Source organism: Podarcis vaucheri (assembly GCF_965113315.1).
Source record: "Podarcis vaucheri genome assembly, chromosome: 17".
In the NCBI taxonomy this organism is placed as follows: Eukaryota; Metazoa; Chordata; class Lepidosauria; order Squamata; family Lacertidae; genus Podarcis; species Podarcis vaucheri.
The window spans coordinates 28141900-28165816 of record NC_138755.1 but is presented as its reverse complement, the minus strand read 5'-3'; the positions used below and the strand labels follow the sequence as shown (position 1 = coordinate 28165816).

The 23917-nt window shown below is 45.5% G+C and overlaps 1 protein-coding gene across 5 annotated transcripts in view; it reads right to left on the bottom strand.

Annotated features, from left to right (window-relative positions):
* The window catches only part of PLPPR1 (phospholipid phosphatase related 1), a 152401-nt gene that overhangs the window by 4344 nt on the left and 124140 nt on the right, over positions 1 to 23917 (bottom strand). For 4 of the 5 annotated variants that reach the window (XM_082205144.1, XM_082205142.1, XM_082205141.1 and 1 more), the window contains 3 exons: positions 13273 to 13461; positions 9508 to 9640; positions 4584 to 4834 (listed from right to left, as the gene is read on the bottom strand). In XM_082205144.1, coding sequence (XP_082061270.1) covers positions 4584 to 4834; positions 9508 to 9640; positions 13273 to 13461 — 573 coding nt within the window. Of the gene's footprint in view, positions 1 to 4583; positions 4835 to 9507; positions 9641 to 13272; positions 13462 to 22406; positions 22429 to 23917 lie in introns of those variants that run through there. The other variant, XM_082205145.1, reaches the window with a different exon arrangement.

Sequence of the window (23917 nt, the reverse complement as noted above, 5' to 3'; positions counted from 1 at the left end):
AAGAGGAAGCTGACCTCTTTAGCTCTCCTGAACAGTACTTGCCTGCTTGCCTGCCTGCCTTCCCTCTGTAAGAGCCACCAAGGTCCTTGAGGCCTGGAGGTGGGACTTCTCAAACAAATCTAGCACTTTTTCGAACACCCCCTCCGACGAAAAGTATTGTGGGACTTCTTACAAGTCCTGGTTGTTTAAAATGAAAGATTTAAGTGCCATTAGGAAGTATACCATTTTCTTTGGCCTTACAGAATTAAATCCCAAATGAAAAAGGGTGTAAAAAGCTTATTAAAAATGCTTGAAATAAAAATCACGAATGGATGCAGAAAAGATTGGGATAGGTGAGCAACAGGGAGAAACCGAAACAGATGATCCCCAAAACTCAGAGTATGAAATGCAATTGTATATGCAACAAAACATATACACACACCAGCCATGGGAAGCAGCCACTGCATTCAACCTCGCAGGCTGGACTTTTAAAGTCTTTTTCTACTGCATGATCTGAAACCGGGTGATGCTTCTTTTATTAGGTTAGCCAACTGTCAAAGATACAATTTATTGCAAATACTGCATAGACACATTCAATGGTGGGGTTCACACAATGACTCCATGCAAAGCACCTCGGACATTCCTGGGACCACTATTCCTGTGAAGGAACGTAGCATATGAACGGCTTTATCTACAGAAAGCATCACAGTGGTTCGAAAGCAATATAAAATGCCTTTAAAAAGCACTGGGTAGAATTAAACGTAGCACTAAGTGGGGAAGGAGATTCACTACTTCAGTGGGACTTTCCACCTCTCTCTTCCTTTTGTGCACCCCCTAAATCTTTTTCTGGGTGTTCTTCCAAAGCAGAATTAGGGGTTGCAGGAAGAGGAGGAGAGGGGGGCAAAATCCCACTGTACATGTGGCTCTCATTGTTTTGGCGTTCAAAGACTGTTTTCTGGGGCAATCATATGGGCTTAATAAAACATGGCTACAAATATGCAAGCACTAATAAGTGCATTGTAACAGGCCTAGATAGCTCAGCTGGTAAGAGCATGGTGCTGATAATGCCAGGGTTGCAGGTTTGATCCCCATATGGGGCAGCTGCATTGTAGGGGGTTGGGCTAGATGTGTGGGAATTTTCAGGGAGGCAGAAGAGGATATATTGTTTATTAATATCCTTCCTAACTTGCGCTAGCAAGTCAAATAACTTAGCAGAGTTTTACATTCCCCTTTTAAACGCAAAGCGGATAACTGGTTGCAGGCTTGTGTAAGCCTCTCATTATTAGCTTCCTGGTAAGTTCCCTTACATCCCCCTTAAAAGAATAAACACACCACAATCTTGTGTAAAGTATATAAAAGAAGTTTACTCACACATTCAGTTCACAGTTGGATCCCTGAAGGCAGACTTAGTTACAAATATGTGTATGTGGATCTACCCCATATGGGGGGGATAATCCCAGTGACTGCAGACTGGCAGTCACTGCAGTTCACATGACAAAAGGAAGATGGGAAAGAGGGAGGAGGGCTGTGTGCCTTGTGCTTTTGTTACCTGCACAGGTAAGGTCATGCCCACCTCTAGTCACATGCAACAGGAAGTATGTCCCAGCTCAGGAGCAAACAGGAAGTTCCGACTGGCTGGACCAAACATTCCCTTGCATGTCCACTCTAGGAAAACAAGGAATGTTGTATTTGACTGCTACCGATGTATCACATCCCACAAGATGAACCTCAGGGTTCCTTCCAACTCTAAAATTCTTATTCTAACATCACCAGTCTTCCCTACAGCTAGGTACATACTCGTCACTGATCCTACTCTCATCATGTAAGAGCCACCATTTTAATTTTATATAATTTAGTAAATAACAGAAAATCTGAGTGCCTGCAGGAGTGCTTTTTCTCTCTCTGTCTCTCTTTCGAACAAACTCGGGAGACAATGGAAGCTTAATTACTGGGTGAGATGTTTCTTTGTGCTCAGAGCCATCCCTCCAACAAAACTTATAAAGCCACAGCAGATCATTTCCACAGCACTGGTGGCAAAGAAAATAAATAAAGGAAAAAAGGAATTAGGAGGCACACACTAATTTGTGAGCGGGTAATTACAAGGGTGACAGAAGTAGGACGATACAGCAGTGCTAAAATAAAAGTGACGGGCAGAATCAGTGAACACAATGGAAACCTCTCCACTGATTTATGCTTTCCAAAACACAGCTTGGCTTCTTGAAGACTCCACCTCCCAGAATAGCAGCGGGTCATTAGCAACAGATGCCTCCAAAGTGTCATATGTGAAACATAATGAGACACATGCAGAGGGCAGGGTTAGGCCCAAGTCTTTCCCTGGGGACACAGATTGTGAGAGGCAAAAGAGGAGAGATGCACAGCATCTCCTGTTGCTAAGCAGGAACCTGAAAGTTGTTTTTTAGTTTACTGAATTCTTCATCAGAATGAAAAGTTGGTATTACACAGCTATCTGAAGCTGGGCAGACCTTTGCGCTAAGAAATAATTAACAGTACAGTCATATCTTAGTTCTCGAACGCCTTGGTGTTTGTATGTTTTGGCTCCCAAAAGCCGAAAACCTGGAAGTGTTCCGGTTTTCAAATGTTTTTCAGAGCCAAATGTCCACACAGCTTCCGCTTGAGTGCAGGAAGCTCCTGCAGCCAATCGGAAGCCGTGCCTTGGTTTCCGAATGGTTTCGGGAGTTGAACGGACTTCCGGAACGGATTAAGTTCGACAACCAAGGTACGACTGTACTGTAAATTCTGTGCCAATGGAGCAAATCTGCACATTTTACATAATTCTAGTCATAGGGTGATATTCAGCTATGGCATCCCACTTGACTTACGCTGGCACAAATGCGGTGCAATGGGTCAGTGCATCTATCAAAAGGAGTTTGATAGAGATGATAGAGGCGTATCTGTATTTATACTAGTGTATAATCATCATCATCATCAAATTTATTTGCTGCCCTATACCTGCAGGTCTCCGGGCGGTTCACAGAATAAAATCAAAATATAAAACCACAAAATGCATAATCAAAGTAAAACCACCTCCCCTTGAAAATCTGTCTAGATTTTAAAAAAGAAAGAAGGGAGAGATTCTGCGGCAGCAGTTTTATTTTCTAATGGCTCAGTGAAAATGATCAGTTTCTCACATGCAATTCCTGCCATTCCTGGTGCGATAAGTGCTCTTTCCGCATCAAGGGGTTTATCTTTTCTTCTAGGGAATAAGGCGAACCAAGGACAATCTGTCTATTACTATGAAGAATGGCGAAAGGGAGGGGTTCTTTTCTGGAAGGGATGAGACTCATCACTAACAGGGTCCAACGACAGTATAACTTCAATAGTGAGTATAGCATAATGATAGCCAAGCCACACGGTTTATGGACTGCAGCACACTAGGATGTAATGATAGAGACAATAACTTAGATGACTTTTTAAGAGTATTGGGTAAACTCATGTAAGATAGGCTATTAGCAATGAGGGTCAAACAGAACATCCATTTCCCAAGGATGTATGCCACCAGATTCCAGGTACTGTGGATCAGCCATGTAAGGAGGATGGGCTTTCGCCTTAAAGATTTTCTAGCAACATCTAGCGGGTCAGGTAGGGAGCAGACTGTGGACTAGCTGGAACCTTACCCTGATTCAGCAGGATGGCTTCATATGCTTGTATAATAAGCAGAATCATGTGGTGGAGCTCTTCCTTGCTAGACTGTACCACTTCAGGCTGCAAAATGTGCATTGCGAAACAGGGAAAACTCCCGGTTTACAAAAAAGCCAGTCTATCAGAAGAATGTGGTCGCATAACCTTCAAGTACAGTCCAGCAAAAGCTTGGTGTGATCCTTTGGCTGTACATTTGAGTCTTAAGTAACAGGTAAAAGGTAAAGGTAAAGGGACCACTGACCATTAGGTCCAGTCATGACCGACTCTGGGGTTGCGGCGCTCATCTCACTTTATTGGCCGAGGAAGCTGGCGTACAGCTTCCGGGTCATGTGGCCAGCATGACTAAGCCGCTTCTGGCGAACCAGAGCAGCGCACGGAAACGCCGTTTACCTTCCCGCTGGAGTGGTACCTATTTATCTACTTGCACTTTGACGTGCTTTCAAACTGCTAGGTTGGCAGGAGCAGGGACCAAGCAATGGGAGCTCACCCCGTTGCGGGGATTCGAACCGCTGACCTTCTGATCAGCAAGTCCTAGGCTCTGTGGTTTAACCCACAGCGACACCTGCTTCCCTTTTAAGTAACAGGTAGGGCCAGGCAAATTCTGGTTTCAATATTGTGATATATCACCAGCTAAACAATGCAACCTACCAATCTATCATGATGTCTAAAATAAGAATGGAGCTATGTAGATGCACTGGCTGGATTCATGGTTTTCCCTGCATCATGATTTTTGCATAGTGCATGCACACACATCATGATTCACAATATATTGCCAGGTCAAAAATTATGAAACAGATATCACAAAATGGACTTCAGACTGGTTTTGGATGATATATTGACATATTTCCCAGCCCTAGAAACAGGACCTTTAAAGCATTCCGAAGTGAGAGAATGCAAGCGATAGAACATAAGAGATAAAATGCAGAAACTTCGAATGTACTTACTGTAGCATATAAGGCTGAATAAATGCTTAAAGCAGCATGTTTTGATGGAAAGGACCTCCTTGCCTTCTCAATCGCATCTTGGTCACCGGTGCAGACATTCCCATTGTTCACAAACTGGAGGTGAGCCCGGCAGTCACTCCCAGTGTAGTTGGGTTTACACACAGTCAGGAAATAGGGAGCCAAGTTCCCTGTCACCACCTGGCCAGCATTTACAAATATGTCGGTGGCGAAAAGGCCAAACGCAAACACTCCTGCGGAAAGAGAAAAACAAAAGCAAATAAGATTGGAGTTACCTGTTGTGCTTAGTGGGACTCATTGCATGGAGAGAAATCTGCCCCAAGGTTTTTCCCCAAGCCAAGTCTTCCCTTCCCCTGTCCTGCTCCTCAGTCCCTGGATGCTCTAGTAATACAGGGATATGAAAAGCAAGTGGGAGTGACTGGCTCACGTAGGAATAACCATGGCAAAGCTTTTGGCAACCTGTGTTTCTGACTTCCCATGTTACCAGATTGGGACCAAAGGGAAGCAGCCATTACCACATCTCTCCAGTTAAATGTCAGAGACTGGCTAGATGAGAAGGAGGGGTGGAAGCCCCCCCCCCCCCGGAGAACACAGGGGGAGAGGATTTGGATCCTGGCACCTGGTGGTGGGTGTTGATATTTTCACCCCTCCCATTGACAAAATCTCCTGATCTGATGTTTTGAGAAAGGAGGGGGTGGAAACTGCTCTTCTACTCTTCCGCTCCTGACTGACTACTTGACTCTGTGTGTGGAGAGAGTCTTATCTATGTACAGTGGTACCTCGGGTTACATACACTTCAGGTTACATACGCTTCAGGTTACAGACTCCGCTAACCCAGAAATATTACCTCAGGTTAAGAACTTTGCTTCAGGATGAGAACAGAAATCGTGCTCTGGCAGCACAGCGGCAGCAGGAGGCCCCATTAGCTAAAGTGGTGCTTCAGGTTAAGAACAGTTTCAGGTTAAGAACCAGCCACCAGAACGAATTAAGTACGTAACCTGAGGTACCACTGTAGTGACTAGATGGCTGAGTGGGAGATGGAACACTCATGCAAGCCAGTAGTTCATTAGTTTGTAGTAGCTATTAGAAATAAAAGGAGTTACCATATTTTGCGCCCCATAGGACGCTCCGGCCCATAGGACACACCTAGTTTTTTTGGGGGGAAATAAAGAAAAAAAAAATTCCCCCCCAGGTGCGGGGCCTGAAGAACCAGGTCGGGGAACAGCGGGAAGGCGCGCTCTGCCTCCCCGCTGTCCCCTGAGCTTGTTGGGCTGGCTATGGGGAGAAGTGTGTTGATCCCGGGACTGCAGGCAGCTCTGCGCGGCCACCGGGAGCGGGGCGGGACTTCGCGCCCCGCTCCCGGTGGCCGCGCAGAGCTGCGCTGAGCCGGGGACTGCAGGCAGCTCTGCGCGACCATCTGGAGCGGGGCGGGACTTCGCGCCCCGCTCCCGGTGGCCGCGCAGAGCTGCACTGATCCCGGGACTGCAGGCAGCTCTGCGCAACCCTTGGAGCCGGTCTCCCGAGGGTTGCGCAGAGCTTCCTGAAGCCTGGAGAGCGAGAGGGGTCGGTGCGCACCGACCCCTCTTGCTCTCCAGGCTTCAGCGAAAGCCTGCATTCGCCCCATAGGAAGCACACACATTTCCCCTTCATTTTTGGAGGGGAAAAAGTGCGTCCTATAGGGCGAAAAATACGGTATGCTTCACAGCTAGCTTCCGCGTTATTTATACTCTGCATGAGTCTGGTGCTCACAATGCACAGTTGTGGGTCCAGTGCACTGGGACCTGCTTTCCAGGATTGGAAGGTCTCTAAAAGTGCTCCAGTCGCCTAGCCCAGCCGGGGCAGAACCAGTTATTGAGCCCAGTCGCTGACATCGGTTGAAAGGCGTACTGACAGTGGGAAACAGGCCACACCCCAGAGGAGAGGAAGAGCTGGGAAGAGCTGGAGGCAGGGAGCTTGAGAGATGGTGAAGAGGAGGAAACGGGCAGGAGCCCCAGCACAGAGAAGGGACATAGACTAGGCAGTTCTCCCACAGAGCCACTCTCATAGCTTCTCTGCTCACAGCTTGCAAGCCTCCTACTCCTAGAATGAGGTGTTTATTGCATGATCCTGAGCAGAGAGCCAGGCAGACACAGAGAGGGTCCCTTGGAGCTCACTGTAGACAGAAGGAGGGTCCTGACACAGAGGGCTAAGGAGTGAAGGGGGAGCTACAAGCCAGTCTGGGCAACTGCTTCATCAAGACAGGAGCAACCTTTAGACATCTCAGTGTGTCCATCTGTTCTGCTTTCCTTAATAAAGAAACTACAGTGGTACCTCGGGTTAAGTACTTAATTCGTTCTGGAGGTCCGTTCTTAACCTGAAACTGTTCTTAACCTGAAGCACCACTTTAGTTAATGGGGCCTCCTGCTGCCGCCGCACCGCCAGAGCACAATTTCTGTTCTCATCCTGAAGCAAAGTTCTTAACCTGAAGCACTATTTCTGGGTTAGTGGAGTCTGTAACCTGAAGCGTATGTAACCTGAAGCGTATGTAACCCGAGGTACCACTGTAAATGTAAGTTAGCCAAGTGTTTCACTCTCTTTTTCTGCTTTGCGAACGATCTGAGCTCTGAGTCTGCTCCCTGACATTAACAGAAAAACGACTCTTTCACACTGTTCCGACATTCCCAAGGACTCCAGTTCATGTCTACCCATATCTCTGTGCAGGTGGCATCGAGGATCCATACGCAGGAAATTGTTTTGGATGTATGCAACTAGCAATGACAGAATTGCTGCAGAAGCTGGCACACATAGGCAAACTGCAAAAATGTTACAACGGAAGTCAATCTAGGATTTAGAAACTCCAACCAACCCCAGTTCCATGGGGGTGTGGGGGTGGAGAGGAAACGCTTAGGGACAAACGCTGATTAAAAACAAAGGCTGCTGAGAAGCACCTAAATGACAGCCAAAAACAAGCATTTCAGCCTAAGCGCTTTTACCACTGGTCCTGCAGGCGATAATATTTGATTGGTTTATTGCAGAATGTGCTGGAGCAGCAGAATGGTGCTGAGGGCTGTCCTCTTGGTCTCTGTTAATGGCACATTATTACTCCATCAATACAACCCAGAGGCTTTCTAAAGTTCAAGGGTATTTTTAAAAAAATAAAACCAAAAGATCCCTGGACTCCGTCCCACCCACCCCCTGGCCGTGCCCCCAGCAGTCTCCCAGACTGTGCCTTAAATTATTCCAATAGGGGGCTAAGAAATGATTTAAGCAGTAGCAACTATGAGTGTGAGCTGGGAGGCAAGATGGCCTGAGTTCAAATCTCATCTGAACCATACACTTGCAAGAGGTCCTTACATAAACTGCCATTCCTGTAGTCTCAGTCTCCATCTGCAGTATGGGGATGATCAAGCTGGCCTATCCTACAGAGTTCTTATAAGGATGACTGATATAATGGGTGTGAATTACTCAGAATGGCTTAGATCAGCGGTTCCCAATTAGCTAATTACTGAGGACCCCCTATTTTTCAAAAGCCAAGCCAAGGACCCCCTACTTTTGAAAATTATGATAACTCTATGGTAGTTACCTCTGCAAAGCATTTTTTTGAGCAAAATGTGGGGTAGCCCCTAATAAGCAAAGGATTTAATGTATACTAAAAAAATCAGATATTACCATGCAAAAATGGCAAAAAATTAGTTGTGGGGGAGGCAAAGGATGGGGCTGCAGACCCACTGGGTGCATTCTGCAGACCCCCAGGGGTCCCCGGACCCCTAATTGGGAACACTGGCTTAGATGTCTTAATATACATGCTAAATGCTGTTATTGGGCTTGCAAATCCTGTTCTTATACAGTTCTTACATAGCAGGGATAAGGAACCCTTTTCAACCTAGGTCACATTCCTTTTTGGGCAACCTGCCAAGGTGGGCAGAGCCAGAGGAAAAGTAGGCGGAGCAGCACATGCAAATTTTACCAAGCTTTTATACACCCCTATTTCAAGTGGTCTGTGGGAAGAAATGTTTGGGAAACGCTGAATTAGCACATTTGCCATTCACCTCTGACTGCTCTGCCAATGACCACTTTACATGCCCACTAAACTGGGATGAACTTTGATCTAATGATTATACTTACATTGTTCCAAATACACTTTGGCCCAGTTAAGATGTAATAACCCAGTCCAACAAATCATAGTTTTTCAAATTGGAATTGATATGCTCCCTCCTTGCCCCTGCCCACCTTTTGCACCCAGCTTCAGTATGGGTTGTTCAGCCACAGTTTCCTGAACTGGGAAACCATGGTTAAGGGCAACCTACAAACCAAGATATCAAGCCAGTTTTTTTAAAGATGCGGGACAATATGTTGATTGAAAGTGACAGACCAAAATACTCTTCAACGGCAACAGAAGCTGGAGTTCTCTTTTTAATACCAGTTTCTAAGCAATTAATTTTATGGAGTCTCTGGTGAGCAAATAACAGAGGATGTTTATTCACATCAGAATTCCCTCTGTTACTAGGAGCTAAGTCTTGCAAAGTTGTGGTCTCAATATTAAATTAAGCTTGGAAAGGAAGAAAAATGCCAGAGATTAAAATTAATAAAGTATCAGCAATACTATTTAGGGGAAAATTTGATAGATATTAGCATTGTTTCCCAGGAAACATTATGAGCAGCCGATTGGGATACACACAGGGGGTTGTATTATGCAGAGCAGAAAAGCAGTGGAATGTGATGCTGGCTGCAGAATTCAACAGCTTTTGCTTTGAGATGGAGAAAAGAAACCCCTAGCCTCATGGTTGGAAATATATACTCAAAAGGGTGGTGGCCAATGTTTGCTAAAATCTCAAAAGCTATGTGACTAAGATCTCCTGGGATATGGTTTCAACACCCTGCCTGTCACTTCAGTATTTTAATTTGCAAGGCACTGATCATGGCTTACCTATAAATCGAATAATTCTCCGAAGTAATGGATTCAGGTAACAGCATTCTCCTGTCAAAATGGTTTTCTCCTGGACAATCAGGCTTTCTCTGGTTGACTTGATGAAGTACATGGATATCTCTCCAATAAAAATCTGCGAACAGAAGGTGGGTAGGGACAGGTGAAAACCACAGAAGGGAAATATAGCAGTCATGGAAGCCAAGGCTGTTTATCACTGGAGTTCAAGGGTGAAATGACATGTTACCCAAACCTATTGCCAAAGCTGCATTTTCTTTGGATGTAAAGATCAGAACTCAGCTTCCACTTGACATGTAAAACCAACCAACCAATGGGCACCATCCACCTTAATTCCCCAAGACCTAATTTTTTTGTGGCCAGATCCTTAACCAAAATTGTTTTGACCATGGTCCTGTGTTTTCTGTGATCCCAACAGGGCTGGTACCTGGTGTGGGGATATCTAGCACCATTGAAAGGGTTGAGTTTGACTTGGGAGACTGCTGGTTGCTGATTCCCAATCCTAGAGTTCTTTGCTCTTTTCTTCATTCTCCAGAGCACAGGGAACTGTTGGAGATTCTGCCTGTTAACTGTTAACATGAAGCTTTTCTCACTGGGCTTTCAATATCATGACTGACCACTGTCAACTTGGCAGGAGTATGGGGAGCTCGTTAAAAGCAGGTCTATGGAGGAGCAACTTTGCTCGGGGAAAACAGAGTATTTTTGCTGTTCTGAGGAGAAGGTTGGCTCCTTTCTCTATCCCTCAGTCCCAGCCTTGTAATTCTGAGGCTGATTCCCCCCTCCCCCTCTGCTTAAGAGGAAGGGGGTCAGCAGACACTCAATCCCTTCAGATTAACCCACAAACCATGATCAACACACTTCTTTGGGCTTTTCCCAGCAAGACTGCTTCTGGTTTTGTGTATCCAAATCAAAGACTAATGGCTCTGCTGGCCTAAGAGGATTTGTTGTGGTGAATTCAATCTGCCCTTATTCCGTAGCATGCTGCCAAACACCAGAATGGCAGTTCTCCGCCTCCTAAAGTGAGTGGCCAGCAGTTAGAAGGATGTTGGTTTAGCATTTTTATACCCCAAGCCTTCCTCCAAGGAGCTAATGAAGCACATGAACGAAGATTTCTTCTCGGAGGCTGCAATCCTAGGCTACTTATCTGGGAGTAAGCCCCAGTGAACTCAGTGGAACATACTTCTGAATGTGTATAGGTTTGTGCTGCACATAACCTGTGGAATGCAGTGTGCTTCTGTGGGATGGTGAGGTCCCTTAAGGTTTGTGGAGAGTCTGTGTGAGTGTTCCTTCTGCATACCTCTCAACTATCCTGATTTGAATGGGGACATACTGGAATGGCCTGGGTTTTTTTGATCCAGAGCTCTGGACCAAAAATGAGCATCCCAAATGTGATCAGTGGTATGTTGGAGGGTATGCTAATCCAATGAACCCTTGTCTAGCAAGACGTTGTGGATCTCCTTATGCGCACAAAAGACTGAAGGCTAAAAAGCATGAGGCATGGGAGACAAGTCAAGTACTTTCTGGTTACTGTTTTTAATTTGATGTAGCCATTCAGTGGGGCAGGGCTAGGGCACCTCAAGTCACATAGCCTTCCCTGGCCCTGCTTTGTATCCTGAGCGCTTTTGTCTGGCTGGAATGTGTCCTCCAACTCTGATGCTTCCTCTTGCTTGCCTGGGTAGTGAATAGAGAGATGTAGAAGAGGAACCTACTGTGCAAAGGTTAAATTGACATTACATGCTCCGCCCATTTTTGCTTCTGGCTCTGCCCACCCACCAGTGGCATGTGACTCACAGTTGGTTGTCCAGAAAGGAAACCAGCCCTAAAACTTTCAAAAAAGGGTTCCAGACCCTTGTAGAAGGGAAGGCTACAAATTTTATTGGAGGAGCAAGAAGAGAGGGGGAGGGGCAGGAAGTGCACAAGGCTTTCCATGCATGCCATTTTACAGACGAAACTTTGCTTGCCTCTGGCTGTTTCCTCTCCTGCATTGATAAAAGGCATGTGGGATGGATAATTTTATTTTTGTTTTTTTTTTAAAGCAGACAAAAAGCCCGCAGAGATTCCCCTCTCTGCTTCCATGGCTTTGCTTGAATTTGGACCCTGCCGTTTGTGGCCTTGGGATTTGCAGGCAATTGTTCCAGAACTTAAGACACATGCTCTGAGGTATCCACAAGGCTCCTTCCTGCACATGCTCCCCCATTCATTTAGACCAGGATTTCCCAAACTTGGGTCTCCAGCTGTTTTTGGACTACAATTTCCATCATCCCTGACCACTGGTCCTGCTAGCTAGGGATGTGGGGAGTTGTAGCTGGAGACCCAAAGTTTGGGAAACCCTGATCCCTGTGCAGAAATGTATATAGTTTTGTTCTGGGGGCGGGGGGAGCAGAGAACCCATTGCATGCTGTGGGCCTACATTAGATGCATACATTGTATACATACCTAATATATACGCATGCAATGTGGTGAGTGTGTTTCTGCAGCACCAACCCTACAATTCTATGATTCTATATGCCCATATACCCTACACCAGTTGGAGCCAACATGATGCTCTCCCAATGTTATTGGACCCCAGTTCCCACCAGCTCCAGACAGCATGGCCAATAGTCAGGAATGATGGGAGGTGGGGATTTAAGAAGATATGGAGGGCACGGTGTTGGCTACCCCTCCCCTAAGTGGATGTATGTGGGGACTAATTGGGCGCTTTTAATATACCCCGTCCAGGTTTGGTGCAAAAGCCTTTTTGTGAAAAGGCCTCCTCTGCAAGTTCTGCTATGGGGTCACATTTGCAATGAGCTAATAGGAAGGGAAAGGAATGTTTGATAAAGGCACCAGTGTAAACAAACCTCTTACTCAGCCATATAGAAAGATTATGAACTTTGCTGGGCAAAATGCTGAGAGTGACTAAAGTGCATGGCAGGAGGATTAGAGCGAGAGGGAAACAGAAGAAAAAAGTCCAGCTTCCCTTATGTGAAGAAGTAGGGGGGAAGTCAGTTGTGGGGGTGGGTGAGGAGAGAAAACGAGACAAGTCTGCCTGTGGCAACTCATTTTGACCTGGTTTTTAATTAAGCTAGTGGCTGGTTCTGTTTGATTTTAGAGCACAAAAGAGCCAGTCTGTGCAGTGAAAGGAGTGTAATAAGAGCACTTCCAGTGTTCTCGCTCCTTGAGAACGGCTTTCCTGGGTTTGCGGCGGGTTTTAAATGTTTTGTGGGAGAAGAATAGCTAAAGCTGAAATCTGATGTGTGAAAAGAGCAGAGCCTTTCTCCAAACTCATTCAGCAGCTGGAAATTCTTATTAAAGCAACCTGCTTTGCATCTAGCAGTCCATTTAGACTCTCATGCACTCCGCAGTCTCTCTTACTCAGTTTCATTCAAATCCAATGTTCTACGAGTGACTTCAGTGTCAATAATTTACACCCGGGCGCTTTGCTCCAACCAAACATTTGCAATCATCTGTCAAATGAGATGCACACGGCTGTTGCCCTTGTTTAGGCATCACAGGGAACCGAGCTTTGTCTTAAACATGTGACTGAGTGCAGGTGATAAATGGGGGTAATTAATGACCGTTGTGGATCATATTAATTGGCCCAGCTTTAGCCTCTTCCCAGCCAAATCCCCATCAATTAGAACTGACTTGGTTCCAATTAGAATTAGACTTTGGTCAGAGTAGAGAACAAGCCCTCCCAGCTTTTCTTCTTTCCCTGCCACAAACCAGAACGAAAAAGTGATGGTTTCCAATTTTATAGGATCTACTTACAATTGCTGTTGGGGTCGCGGCCAGCACACAGTAGAGGACGAGAGGGGGTATGAAGCTTTCGTCCTCCGTTCCCGGGTAAGGTTTCATCAGGTCTCCATCTTGGCAAAAGAAGCCTTGGACGTGCACTTGGAAAGTGTCTGTGCACTCAAAGTAGTAGGCGAGCAGGACAGTCCCGGCCATAATGACGAGCTGAAAATACAGCATGGTAGTTACACAGAGACATTTAGCGGCTGCTCAGCGGTCGTGCCTCCGAGCTGCGCTCAAACAGACGACCTCCATCATTGCCACAAATCCTGACGGCAAATTCCAACATCAGACAGCGGGTGCTTCAAAAGTGTGTCTTCCACTCCGGGAAACATCTGTTACATAAATCTCTGCGTAACTCCCCCCAACCCTGGTGAAAGTCTCTGTTCAAAGCAGGGGGGGGCACACAGTGTGTGCCTCACAAGAGGGTAGGAGCTTTGGCATCCACTTTTGTCCCAAAAATATTTTTTTTAAAAAAGGCACGTGTTGGTTGTCGCCGGCACTGATGGATCAAAGCAAATGGAACAGGGCAGACTTTGTGCCAGATAAAAGCAGCCAGGCTGGAGCTTCTCTTTAGTCCCCTGCAAAAGAGATTCACAGATGCAGCTCCCACCCTGCTCTCGCCCTGATGCAAAAGAAAGCCAGACAAGATTTCCTGATGCAGCCAAGGAGGCAGTTTCAAACAGAGGAGGACTGGGGCTGTGTGTCACACCGAAGCATCCTTTGCTATCCTCTCCCCACCTCCTCTCTCTCCCCAGCTTCCATTTGCCCTCACTATATTTCCATCTCCAATGCCATATAACAGCCAGATTCATTCATGTCCTCTGTGTGTAGGGCCAGCAAGAGCAGAGGAGGGAAGGCATTTATCAGCCCAGGGTCCACATTCCTTTCTAGGAAACTTCCAAGGGGCCACAAGGTAGGCAGGGCCAGAGGGAAAAGAGGAAGGAATGTGGATGTAACCTTTGTACAGTACGCTAGCTTTTACACCCACACCCACACCCACCCACCTCTTTCTGTCATCCATCCAGGCAAGGAAGAGGCTTTAGAAGAGATCAAGGACACATTCCAGTCTGCCAAAACTACTTCAGGATGGGGCAAAGCAGGGCTGGTGACTAGGGAAGTCTAGGGAGACTCCCAAAGACCAGGCAGAGAGGCCTGGAGGACTGCAACTGTCCCCCATGCCTGAGACCCTCCATCCCTGGCTGAGGCTGGATTCTATCTTCTGACCCCATCACCAACGCCTGCCCTGCCCTGCCTCCTTGCTGATCAAGGTGCTGTTAAAAGGTGCAGGAGGATGCCATGGCAAGCTGTTGCTGTTTTTCTCATCAACCGACAGCAGAACTGCCTATCCCAAGCCTTTGAGATAAGGCAGACTATGGATCAAACAGCCAAATAATACAACTTTCTAGGGCATATTGGTGCCTCCCCCTCCCCTCACCTCTGAACAGCTTCAGGATCTCACAAAGTTCACCAAAGAGGAGCAAAGGCCTTCAGTCTGAGAAAGGGAGATTCTGTGGCCAGCTGTGCATCCATTTCATATAATATGCTCATCAGCTCAGGAGCAGAAACTGATTCAAGGCTTTCTTTTGTTTCACTCTCTCTGTTAGCTAATATTTTTGCCACCACGCTTCCAAACTCATCTTTTTACTATCAGATCTACAAACAGAAACTATACATTTTTGTTTCCTCAAATGTTCTTTTTGCACAAACAGCTCCCCATAGGAATCCTGCTATGTTAAAACGGAATAAAGCAGAAATGCTTAAAAATCTAGTAAAACAAAAATGTAGGAAGGAACTGCACTGCCCTCTTGCGGAAGAAAATTTGAACACTCAGATGTTGCAGCCACAGACACCCCCAGCTATTACAAGCTATTGCAGTAAAGTTTAATGAAGCATACAACTAGATAAAGGTAGCTGCCTTTAAAATGGACCTATAAGTTAAAAGTTAAGTATTTCAATTTTTGTTACAATCGGACATGGTAAAAATGCTTGTTGGAATTCTCTTTCCATTTTTAGAAGCAATAGAGACCTTCTTTCCCGGAAGCTCACAGAAGCACATTTCTGTACATTAGACTGCTGTTGCTTAACATCATGTTTTGCTTTTACTTTATTTTGAAGGAATCTAGAATAAAATAAAACAAATGACTTCAAGCATGTGCAAAGATCTGTGGAGTTTTGCATAGAGGGACACTGATAACAGGAGGAGACGTAGGACATGTTTCAAGGCACTTTAAAACATACATATTTTAATCACCCATTTTTCCCCCCAACAAAGAAATATTATGGCAATGCCTTTTAACATCAAGTTATGATGGTCATTTCCAGGGAAATTAACACTACTCAAAAAAATGTCCAAAATTCTTAAGAGAACATTTATCACAAAATCTACTCCATCTATTTCTGGAGACACACCTCTCCCTCCCTCTGCAAGTTGACACAGTGAACAAACTCTTCATTGAGATGCTTTAATGATTTGTGCAAGTGCAGATTTAGGGGGAGGGAGAAATACAAGGTGGACTCTTTCTGCCAAGAACCTTTGAGGTGAATGGATCTGTGCTGAAGTGGGAGGGGGTAGGTTTTCCCACCCAGCTGTTTTGGGGGATCCCTTCGACCAGGATCCCAGAACCACAAATGTCACTCCCTCATAAAAAGGGAAGTTTTTTTGGTGGAAAGGCCCTTTGAATTAAGCACAGCTGATCGCCAGTGTTTGCGTAGCTCAGTACTCATAGTGTCATCTGCATGGCCAAAATAAAAAAAGCACCTGATGTCATTGTGATATCAGATGATTGTAAGTGTTATGTGCTGAAGTTGTCACCCTGGGCCAGCAGGGGGATACTGTAGATAGTTTTCACTCAGGTCCGCATATGCAAATAAGGAATTGAAAGTGACGTTCAGTGATTAGATAGTTACAGAAAGTTGTTACTGTTGCTTTGTAGTTAAGCTCTGTATAAGCAGGTTGGTTGAACCCTTCAGTTCAGTTCAGTTCTGGCCTGTGAATAAACAAGAGCTGTCTGAAGAATCGCTGTGTCGTCTGATATGTTCACCCACAACTTAACAGTAAGGTAAAGGTAAGGTAAAGGACCCCTGGGCAATTAAGTCCAGTCAAAGGCGACTGTAGGGTTGCAGCGCTCATCTCGCTTTCAGGCCGAGGGAGCCAGCATTTATCCACAGATTTCCAGGTCATGTGGCCAGCATGACTAAACCACTTCTGGCACAATGGAACACCATGACAGAAACCAGAGCGCATGGAAACGCCGTTTACCTTCTTCCGCAGCGGTACCTATTTATCTACTTCCTTTCGAACTGCCAGGTTGGCAGGAGCTGGGACAGAGCAACAGGAGCTCACCCCACTGCGGGGATTCGAACCGCCGACCTTCTGATCGGCAAGCCCAAGAGTTTCAGTGGTTTAGATCACAGCTCCACCCGCGTCCCTCAGGTGATTGACAGATGGGCAGCCCCAACCCTGGGATGGGAGAGAGAAGAATCAGGCCTGTTGGCTGAGTCCACTTCCCCACTGCTGCTCTAAAATGTATCCTCAGTGCTGTTATGATACCACCACATTGCGGAGTTTATATTTCCTCCCCTGCTTTTCAAATGTGAAAGCAGAGTTTAAGTGCAGAGCATCAAGCTAACCCTCAAGCTCCAGTTATACATGTTTCTACTTAAACCTAAAGCAGCTCTGATGAGGCTTAAGCAGCAGGGGGCATTATGGCTTTGTTGCATCCCGCCCCCACCATCAGACAAACAATACTATTTGAACATGCCATTCTGTTTGCTTACTCCCCCCCCCTCCGCCAATTTCCCCAAGAAGGGCTAGGGTTTCATTTAATCTTCTCCCCATGGCTGGCTTTATTATTCTGCATAGCAACCCAAAGTATTCCCTCGACTGGGAAGGTGAAAGGTGGTGGCAACTGTGTGCTACTCAGAAGTAAATTAGGGTCATATCCTGCTAAACAGTTCTGCTAGTGCAAGGTTTCTATGAAGTGGAAGTTCCCCACTCCCTTCTCCCCCATGTGCCCCTGGCATGCCCCCAAAATTGGTTGGGGGAATCCCCAGGACATATATAGGGCAGAAGAGAGTGTGAGGAATATTCCATTGCACAGCTAAAAACATACCCTCCAACATTTCCTTGATGAAAATAGGGGTGTCCTGTTTAATAATGATGATGATGATGATGATGATGATGATAATAATAATCCACCCATATGACTGTGTTGCCCAACCACTCAGGATGGCTTCATATATATATAACACTATACAGGGCTGCCTTCAGATGTCTTCTAAAGGTTATGTAGTTACAGTGGTACCTCAGGTTACATAAGCTTCAGGTTACATATGCTTCAGGTTACAGATTCCGCTAACTCAGAAATAGTACCTCGGGTTAAGAACTTTGCTTTAGGATGAGAACAGAAATTGTGCTCCAGCGGTGCAGCGGCAGCAGGAGGCCCCCATTAGCTAAAATGGTGCTTCAGGTTAAGAACAGTTTCAGGCTAAGAACGGACCTCCGGAACGAATTAAGTACTTAACCTGAGGTACCACTGTACTTATCTCCTTGGTTCGGGGGGTCGCATAACTCCATACCCTCAGATTAAATTAGGGACATCCTGCCATACTCTCCAACTTTTCTCTGATGGAAATAGGGACGTCCTAAGGAAAAGTGGGACATTCCATGATCAGATCAGAAACTGGGACGGTTTCTGTAAATCCGGGACTGTCCCTGGAAAACAAAGACGCTTGAAGGGTCTGTAAAGTTCTTCCTGTAGAAAAAAAAATGATCTGATGAGAATGCCACAATGGTGAGTGCTTTTGTAAAGCCTTGCAGAAGAACAAGTTAAGTGATTTCTTGTTTTTGGAGCAACCTATTAGCAGAGTAATTCTGCCTTATTTATGATAGTTCTTCTGCAATGTGGAACGCAGAAAGTCTGTCAGCAGGGGGCATTCCTGTTCTATCCAAGCCACAGCCAACATTGACACAGAAATGGCCTGCAATGCTAAACAAGCAGCAGGAACAGCAAAATATTTTCCCACACCCTCATAAAATCTACATGAATATGTCACAGTTGAATTGCATTAAAATGAAAATCAGAGCTGGGGATGCATTTCAGTTGCTTTAGGTTAAAACTACACCAGCATGGGGTTTATTATTTCTTCTTCTCCTTGTTATGATGTTAAGGCTGCTTGAGAACAAATATGCTCAGTTGGTTGTAATTTTATTTTAGATGCCTCTCTCCCCATCCCATCTTTGAATAAAGGGAATGATTAACAACCGTGCAATCCTATATAGGAAGTTGCTCCCAATGGGTTGTATGCAAAATAGCACTAAGTAATGCATCCTATCAGTGTCAGGATTTACAGTTGAGAACAGGGCTTCCCCCCCAGTGATCAAAATTCACCTGGTGCATTTTGCACCTGGCTGTCGGCCGCTTGCAACCAAGTGAAGACACCCGCTCTTGACTATTTTCACACACTAGCAACATGTGCTGTAGAATTCTATCCATTATATTTTATCTGCACAATCAGAATGAATTTCAGGAACCATAAAGTTGTACAGTGGTACCTTGGCTGTCGAACGTAATCTGTTGTTCGACTCCCAAAACTGTTCGAAAACCAAGGCACGGCTTCCGATTGGCTGCAGGAGCTTTCTGCACTCAATTGGAAGCTGCAGGAGCCGCGTCAGAAGTTTGGCTTCCAAAAAACGTTTGCAAACCGGAAAACTCATTTCCGTGTTTGCGGCGATCGGGAGCCGATTTGTTTGGGAGGCAAGCTGTTCAACAACCAAGGTATTACTATATTGGAAAATATGTCTTTCAAGCTGTCTGACCCCAAAATGGCAACTAAACATTCCGTTCTGGTGACTGGTTTAAGGAGCCATTTGGTGCCTAACTTATATATCTGAGTTTCTAACACTGCTCATTCCCCCTTGAACCCCTTAAGTGAACCCCACAGTGAGAGCCAGTGTGGTGTAGTGGTTAAGAGCAGTAGTCACGTAATCTGGGGAACCGGGTTCGCGTCTCCGCTCCTCCACATGCAGCTGCTGGGTGACCTTGGTCTAGTCACACTTCTTTGAAGTCTCTCAGCCCCACTCACCTCACAGAGTGTTTGTTGTGGGGGAGGAAGGGAGAGGAGAATGTTAGCCGCTTTGAGACTCCTTAAGTGAAAGGCGGGATATCAAATCCAAACTCTTCTTCTTCTTAACTTTGTTCTAGGGGTCTCCCCAATCTCCTGGAGCAGATTGTGCAACCAGGAATCTTTTCATTGATGGGTATATCAAGCTGGATACTTCCATGGTGTTCAATGAACCTCCCATGAAAGGGCTCCAGCTTTAGTCCGTTTACATTTGAATGCACAGAATAGAGCAGACATGGGGGACCTGTGGCTGTCTGGATGCTGCTAGACTCCACATTTTGTCACCACCAGCTAATATGTCAAATGGGATGATAGGAGTTGGAGATCCATCACATTTGGAGGGCCACAGGTCCCCTACCTCTGATTGATGGGCTCTCATCTTGCACTTGTGTCACTCTTCAGACCTTGGCATGTCTCAAAGCACATCCAGAGAAGAAACAGATGCAACTGGCTGGCATGATTGTGTCAGTCTTTATAGCAGGGGTGAGGAACCTGTGGCTCTCCATAAATTGCTGGGGCTGCATCTCCCATAATCCCAAACTATTGGCCCTGCTGGCTGGGTCTGATGAGAAGTGGAGTTCAACATCTGGAAGTTCTTCACTCCTGCCCAAGGGGATAGCGACAGGGCTGGGACATTGGGGACATTTGTTTAGAACATGTGCAGAGGAGGGCAACCAAGATGATCAAGGGTCTGGAAACCAAGCCTCATGAGGTTGAAGGAGCTGGGTGTGTTTAGCCTGGAAAAGAGGAGACTGAGAGGAGATATGATGGTCATCTTCAAATACCTCAAGGGCTGCCATGTGGAAGAGGGAACAAGCTTTTCTCCTGCTCTGGAGGGTAGGACTCAGACCGATGGCTTCAAGTTACTAGAAAGGAGATTCCAACTGAACATCAGGAGAAACTTTCTGACAGCAAGAGCTGTTCAACAGTGGAATGGTCTCCCTTGGACTCTCCTTCCTTGGAGGTTCTGTAAGCAGAGGTTGGATGGTCATCTGCCATGGATGCTTTAGTAGGTTGGACTTGATGATCCTTGGGGTCCCTTCCAACTCTACAATCCTTTGATTCCATGGTTGACCCCAATCCCGGCACATGTGTACAGTCAACACAATTTGGCCATTGGCAGAGGCCTTCTGCATTATTTCTATCAGCTCATTAGCTGACGCATGCAATAATGTGTCTGAATCCTTCTCTCATTAGTTTTCTCAAATCTTCCAGTGCCACTACAATCTCTTGTGCCTTGTAATATTTTACAGTTTCATTTCCACTCACAATTAACTTTAATAGCTTATCACAATTTGCCACTTGTTTTAAATCTGAGGCTTGCTCCCCTGCAATTGCATAAACTCCCCCCGAGACAGTTTTGAAGCCTCCTTGAAAACATATATATTCCTGCTAATAAGCCCTACCATACTGCTAAAACCTTCAGGTAACAACTCTCTTTATCTTACCAAATTAGGGCTCCCGAGTGCTTCCAGCGAATCCAAAATGACTGGAGCAACTATATCCATCCCTGCATTAAATTTGAAATGTGATTACTTCTACCTTACTTCATGCTTGGAAACCCACCGATTCTACCCAGAAACAGACAAATCTGTCAGTTTTTTGCTTCTCCTTTTTCCAGTCGTAAGATCAGGTTTACCACATTTCCACACCAGTTTGAATTTTTTTAAAAACATAATAATAATAATAATAATAATAATAATAATAATAATAAGTCTTATGCAAAATCACTAGCATTTCAGCAACCATTTCTCAGAATATACACATTTTTTTGTATGCAAGTCTGCCGGATGCTCATATTTTTGCAAGCAGTTTTCTTGATATAATACATTCTTGTATATCATTTTTATGCACACTTTTTTTTCTAACATACCTCTCCAACAATCTGTAATGTTTTTCCATTCCACAGGAGGGCCGAAGATGACCAGGCTATCACACAAGCTCCATGGGGTGTCAAAAGCTACTACAGTGGTACCTCAGGTTACATACGCTTCAGGTTACAGATTCTGCTAACCCAGAAATAGTGCTTCAGGTTAAGAACTTTGCTTCAGGGTGAGAACAGAAATCGTGCTCCGGCGGCGCGGCAGCAGGAGGAGGCTCCATTAGCTAAAGTGGTGCTTCAGGTTAAGTACGGACCTCCGGAACAAATTAAGTACTTAACCTGAGGTACCACTGTATTTAAATGCATCTGCCCTGTATTTTTAAATTTATTTTATCAGTACATTGAAATCCAACCTTTCCTTTAAGAAATGATGTATGTTTGTCTCCCTGCTAATTTGACCCTCACAACAACCCTGTGAGGCATGTCCTACTCCCAACACCTTACCCAGTGCACCACATTGTGTTCAGATGCAGTGGTGTAGCGTGGGGGGTGCAGGGGGTGCCGGCCGCACCGGGCGCAACATCTGGGGGTTAGGGTTAGGGGGCGCAAATCCACGGGTTAGGGGGTGCAAATTACTTGCCTTGCCCCGGGTGCTGACAACCCACGCTACGCCACTGTTCAGATGTATTTTATAATGGGCAATCAGCTCACGAGTGCCAAAATATTGGACAAAGGAAGGCGGGGTGTACATAAAAGCCATTTCAGTCATATTCGAACACCAATTCTTACTTGTACACACTGTCGCCCTCAGCACATTTTCATTCAGTTAAAAACCCTCATCCTTCATAAAATGGGGAAAAAAGGAATACTGTCCTTCCTAATAACTCTCTGATTTGAATACTGCACTTAGCCTGAGAATAAAATCCCCAACGTAGTGCCTGATCTCACAGGGTTTGCCGTTTCATGGGATCATAAAACTGTAAATCTGGAGGGGGGAACGGAAAGCCTCAAAGGCCAAGCAGACTCCTGTGGTGCCACAGAGAAAGCCACGGAGATTACCCTCCAGAGGCCATTCCATCCTGGCTCACTTCCAAGATTTTTATTGACAGAAAACCATACTCTGGGGCAGCACTGCCCTCAATTACAGTGATTACTTTTTTACCTTTTAGCCACGAGTGGCGGCCATTCACTTATACGGGAAGAAAATTCCTCCAACATATATATACTCAGTCAACACGACTGTTGGAAGGAAGGGGAAAACTTGGTGAGGGGCAGGAGGAGGAAAGGGAGCAGGTTTCTTTTTCCCCTAATTCAACATTTGCACATGTCTACTTTCAGTTTGGTGTCTCTGTCACAATATGCAGGGCACGCCAATGTGGTATTCGCAGGCGCCAATGCTCTTGCCAAAACCTTCCACAGTGCCTGTGAGGAAGTCTCAGAAAATAGCCCCTCAAAATTCTCAGCACATGAGAGACTGGCTGATAGGACTGGGTGATGGTGATGATGATGATAACAACAAAAACAACAACAAAAATTTATACCCCTCCCATCTGGGCAGCTCCCAACAGAATATTAAAAACACAATAAAACATCAAACACTAAAAACTTCCCTAAACAGGGCTGCCTTTAGATGCCTTCTAAAAGTCAGATAGTTGTTCATTTCCTTGACATCTGATGGGAGGGCATTCCACAGGGCAGGTGCCACTACTGAGATGGCCCTTTGCCTGGTTGATATATCGTCCAAAACTGGTTTGAAGTTCATACAGTAGTACCTTGGGTTACAGACGCTTCGGGTTACAGACTCCGCTAACCCAGAAATAGTATCTTGGGTTAAGAACTTTGCTTCAGCATGAGAAAAGAAATCGTGCAGCGGGTGCAGCGGGAGGCCCCATTAGCTAAAGTGGTACCTCAGGTTAAGAACAGTTTCAAGTTAAGAACGGACGTCCGGAACGAATTAAGTTCTTAACCCAAGGTACCACTGTATTGTGATAATGGTTTCATAATTTTTGACCTGGCAATATATCGGGAATCATGATGTGTGTGTGTGTGTGCTAAGCAAAAATCACAAAATGGGGAAAAATGCGAGGCCAGCCAATGCCTCTATATAGCTCCGTCCTTATTTCAGACATTATGATATATCAGTACATCGTGATATTTAGCTGGTGATATATTGTTAAGCTGAAAACCAGGTACCGCCTAGCCCTACTGACTGCCTGTTCTTCCAGCTTGGTTCCTGTTTGTACTTGCTCAGCCTCTGCTACGTGCCCCCACAGGAGCCATTTTGTATTATGCCCCTACCCACCCTGTGGCAGCCATTTCGTGACTGGCACCATACACTTTTCCAAAATTCCGAATGTGCCCACTGGTCCCGAAAGGTTGGCGATTCTCATTGCAGAGCTGGGGCTACTCTGATTACGTGCTGGCCTGCTACATCCTGGCGAAACTATATATTTTATTTTCTAAATTCTCCTGGCAACACTTTGCACATTTCATAATTTAATTCAGGGTTCAATAATTTGGCAGCATGCAATAATTTTGCGTTGTGCTCAGCAAAGCATAATGAGTTTCCATTTAATTGTCTGTGGTCTTTTAAATTTTGTTTTGCATAGCAGAATCGGCGTTAGCGGCTTTGACGTCGCAGCACAAAAGTTAAAGCGCTGCCCTTTCCCCAAA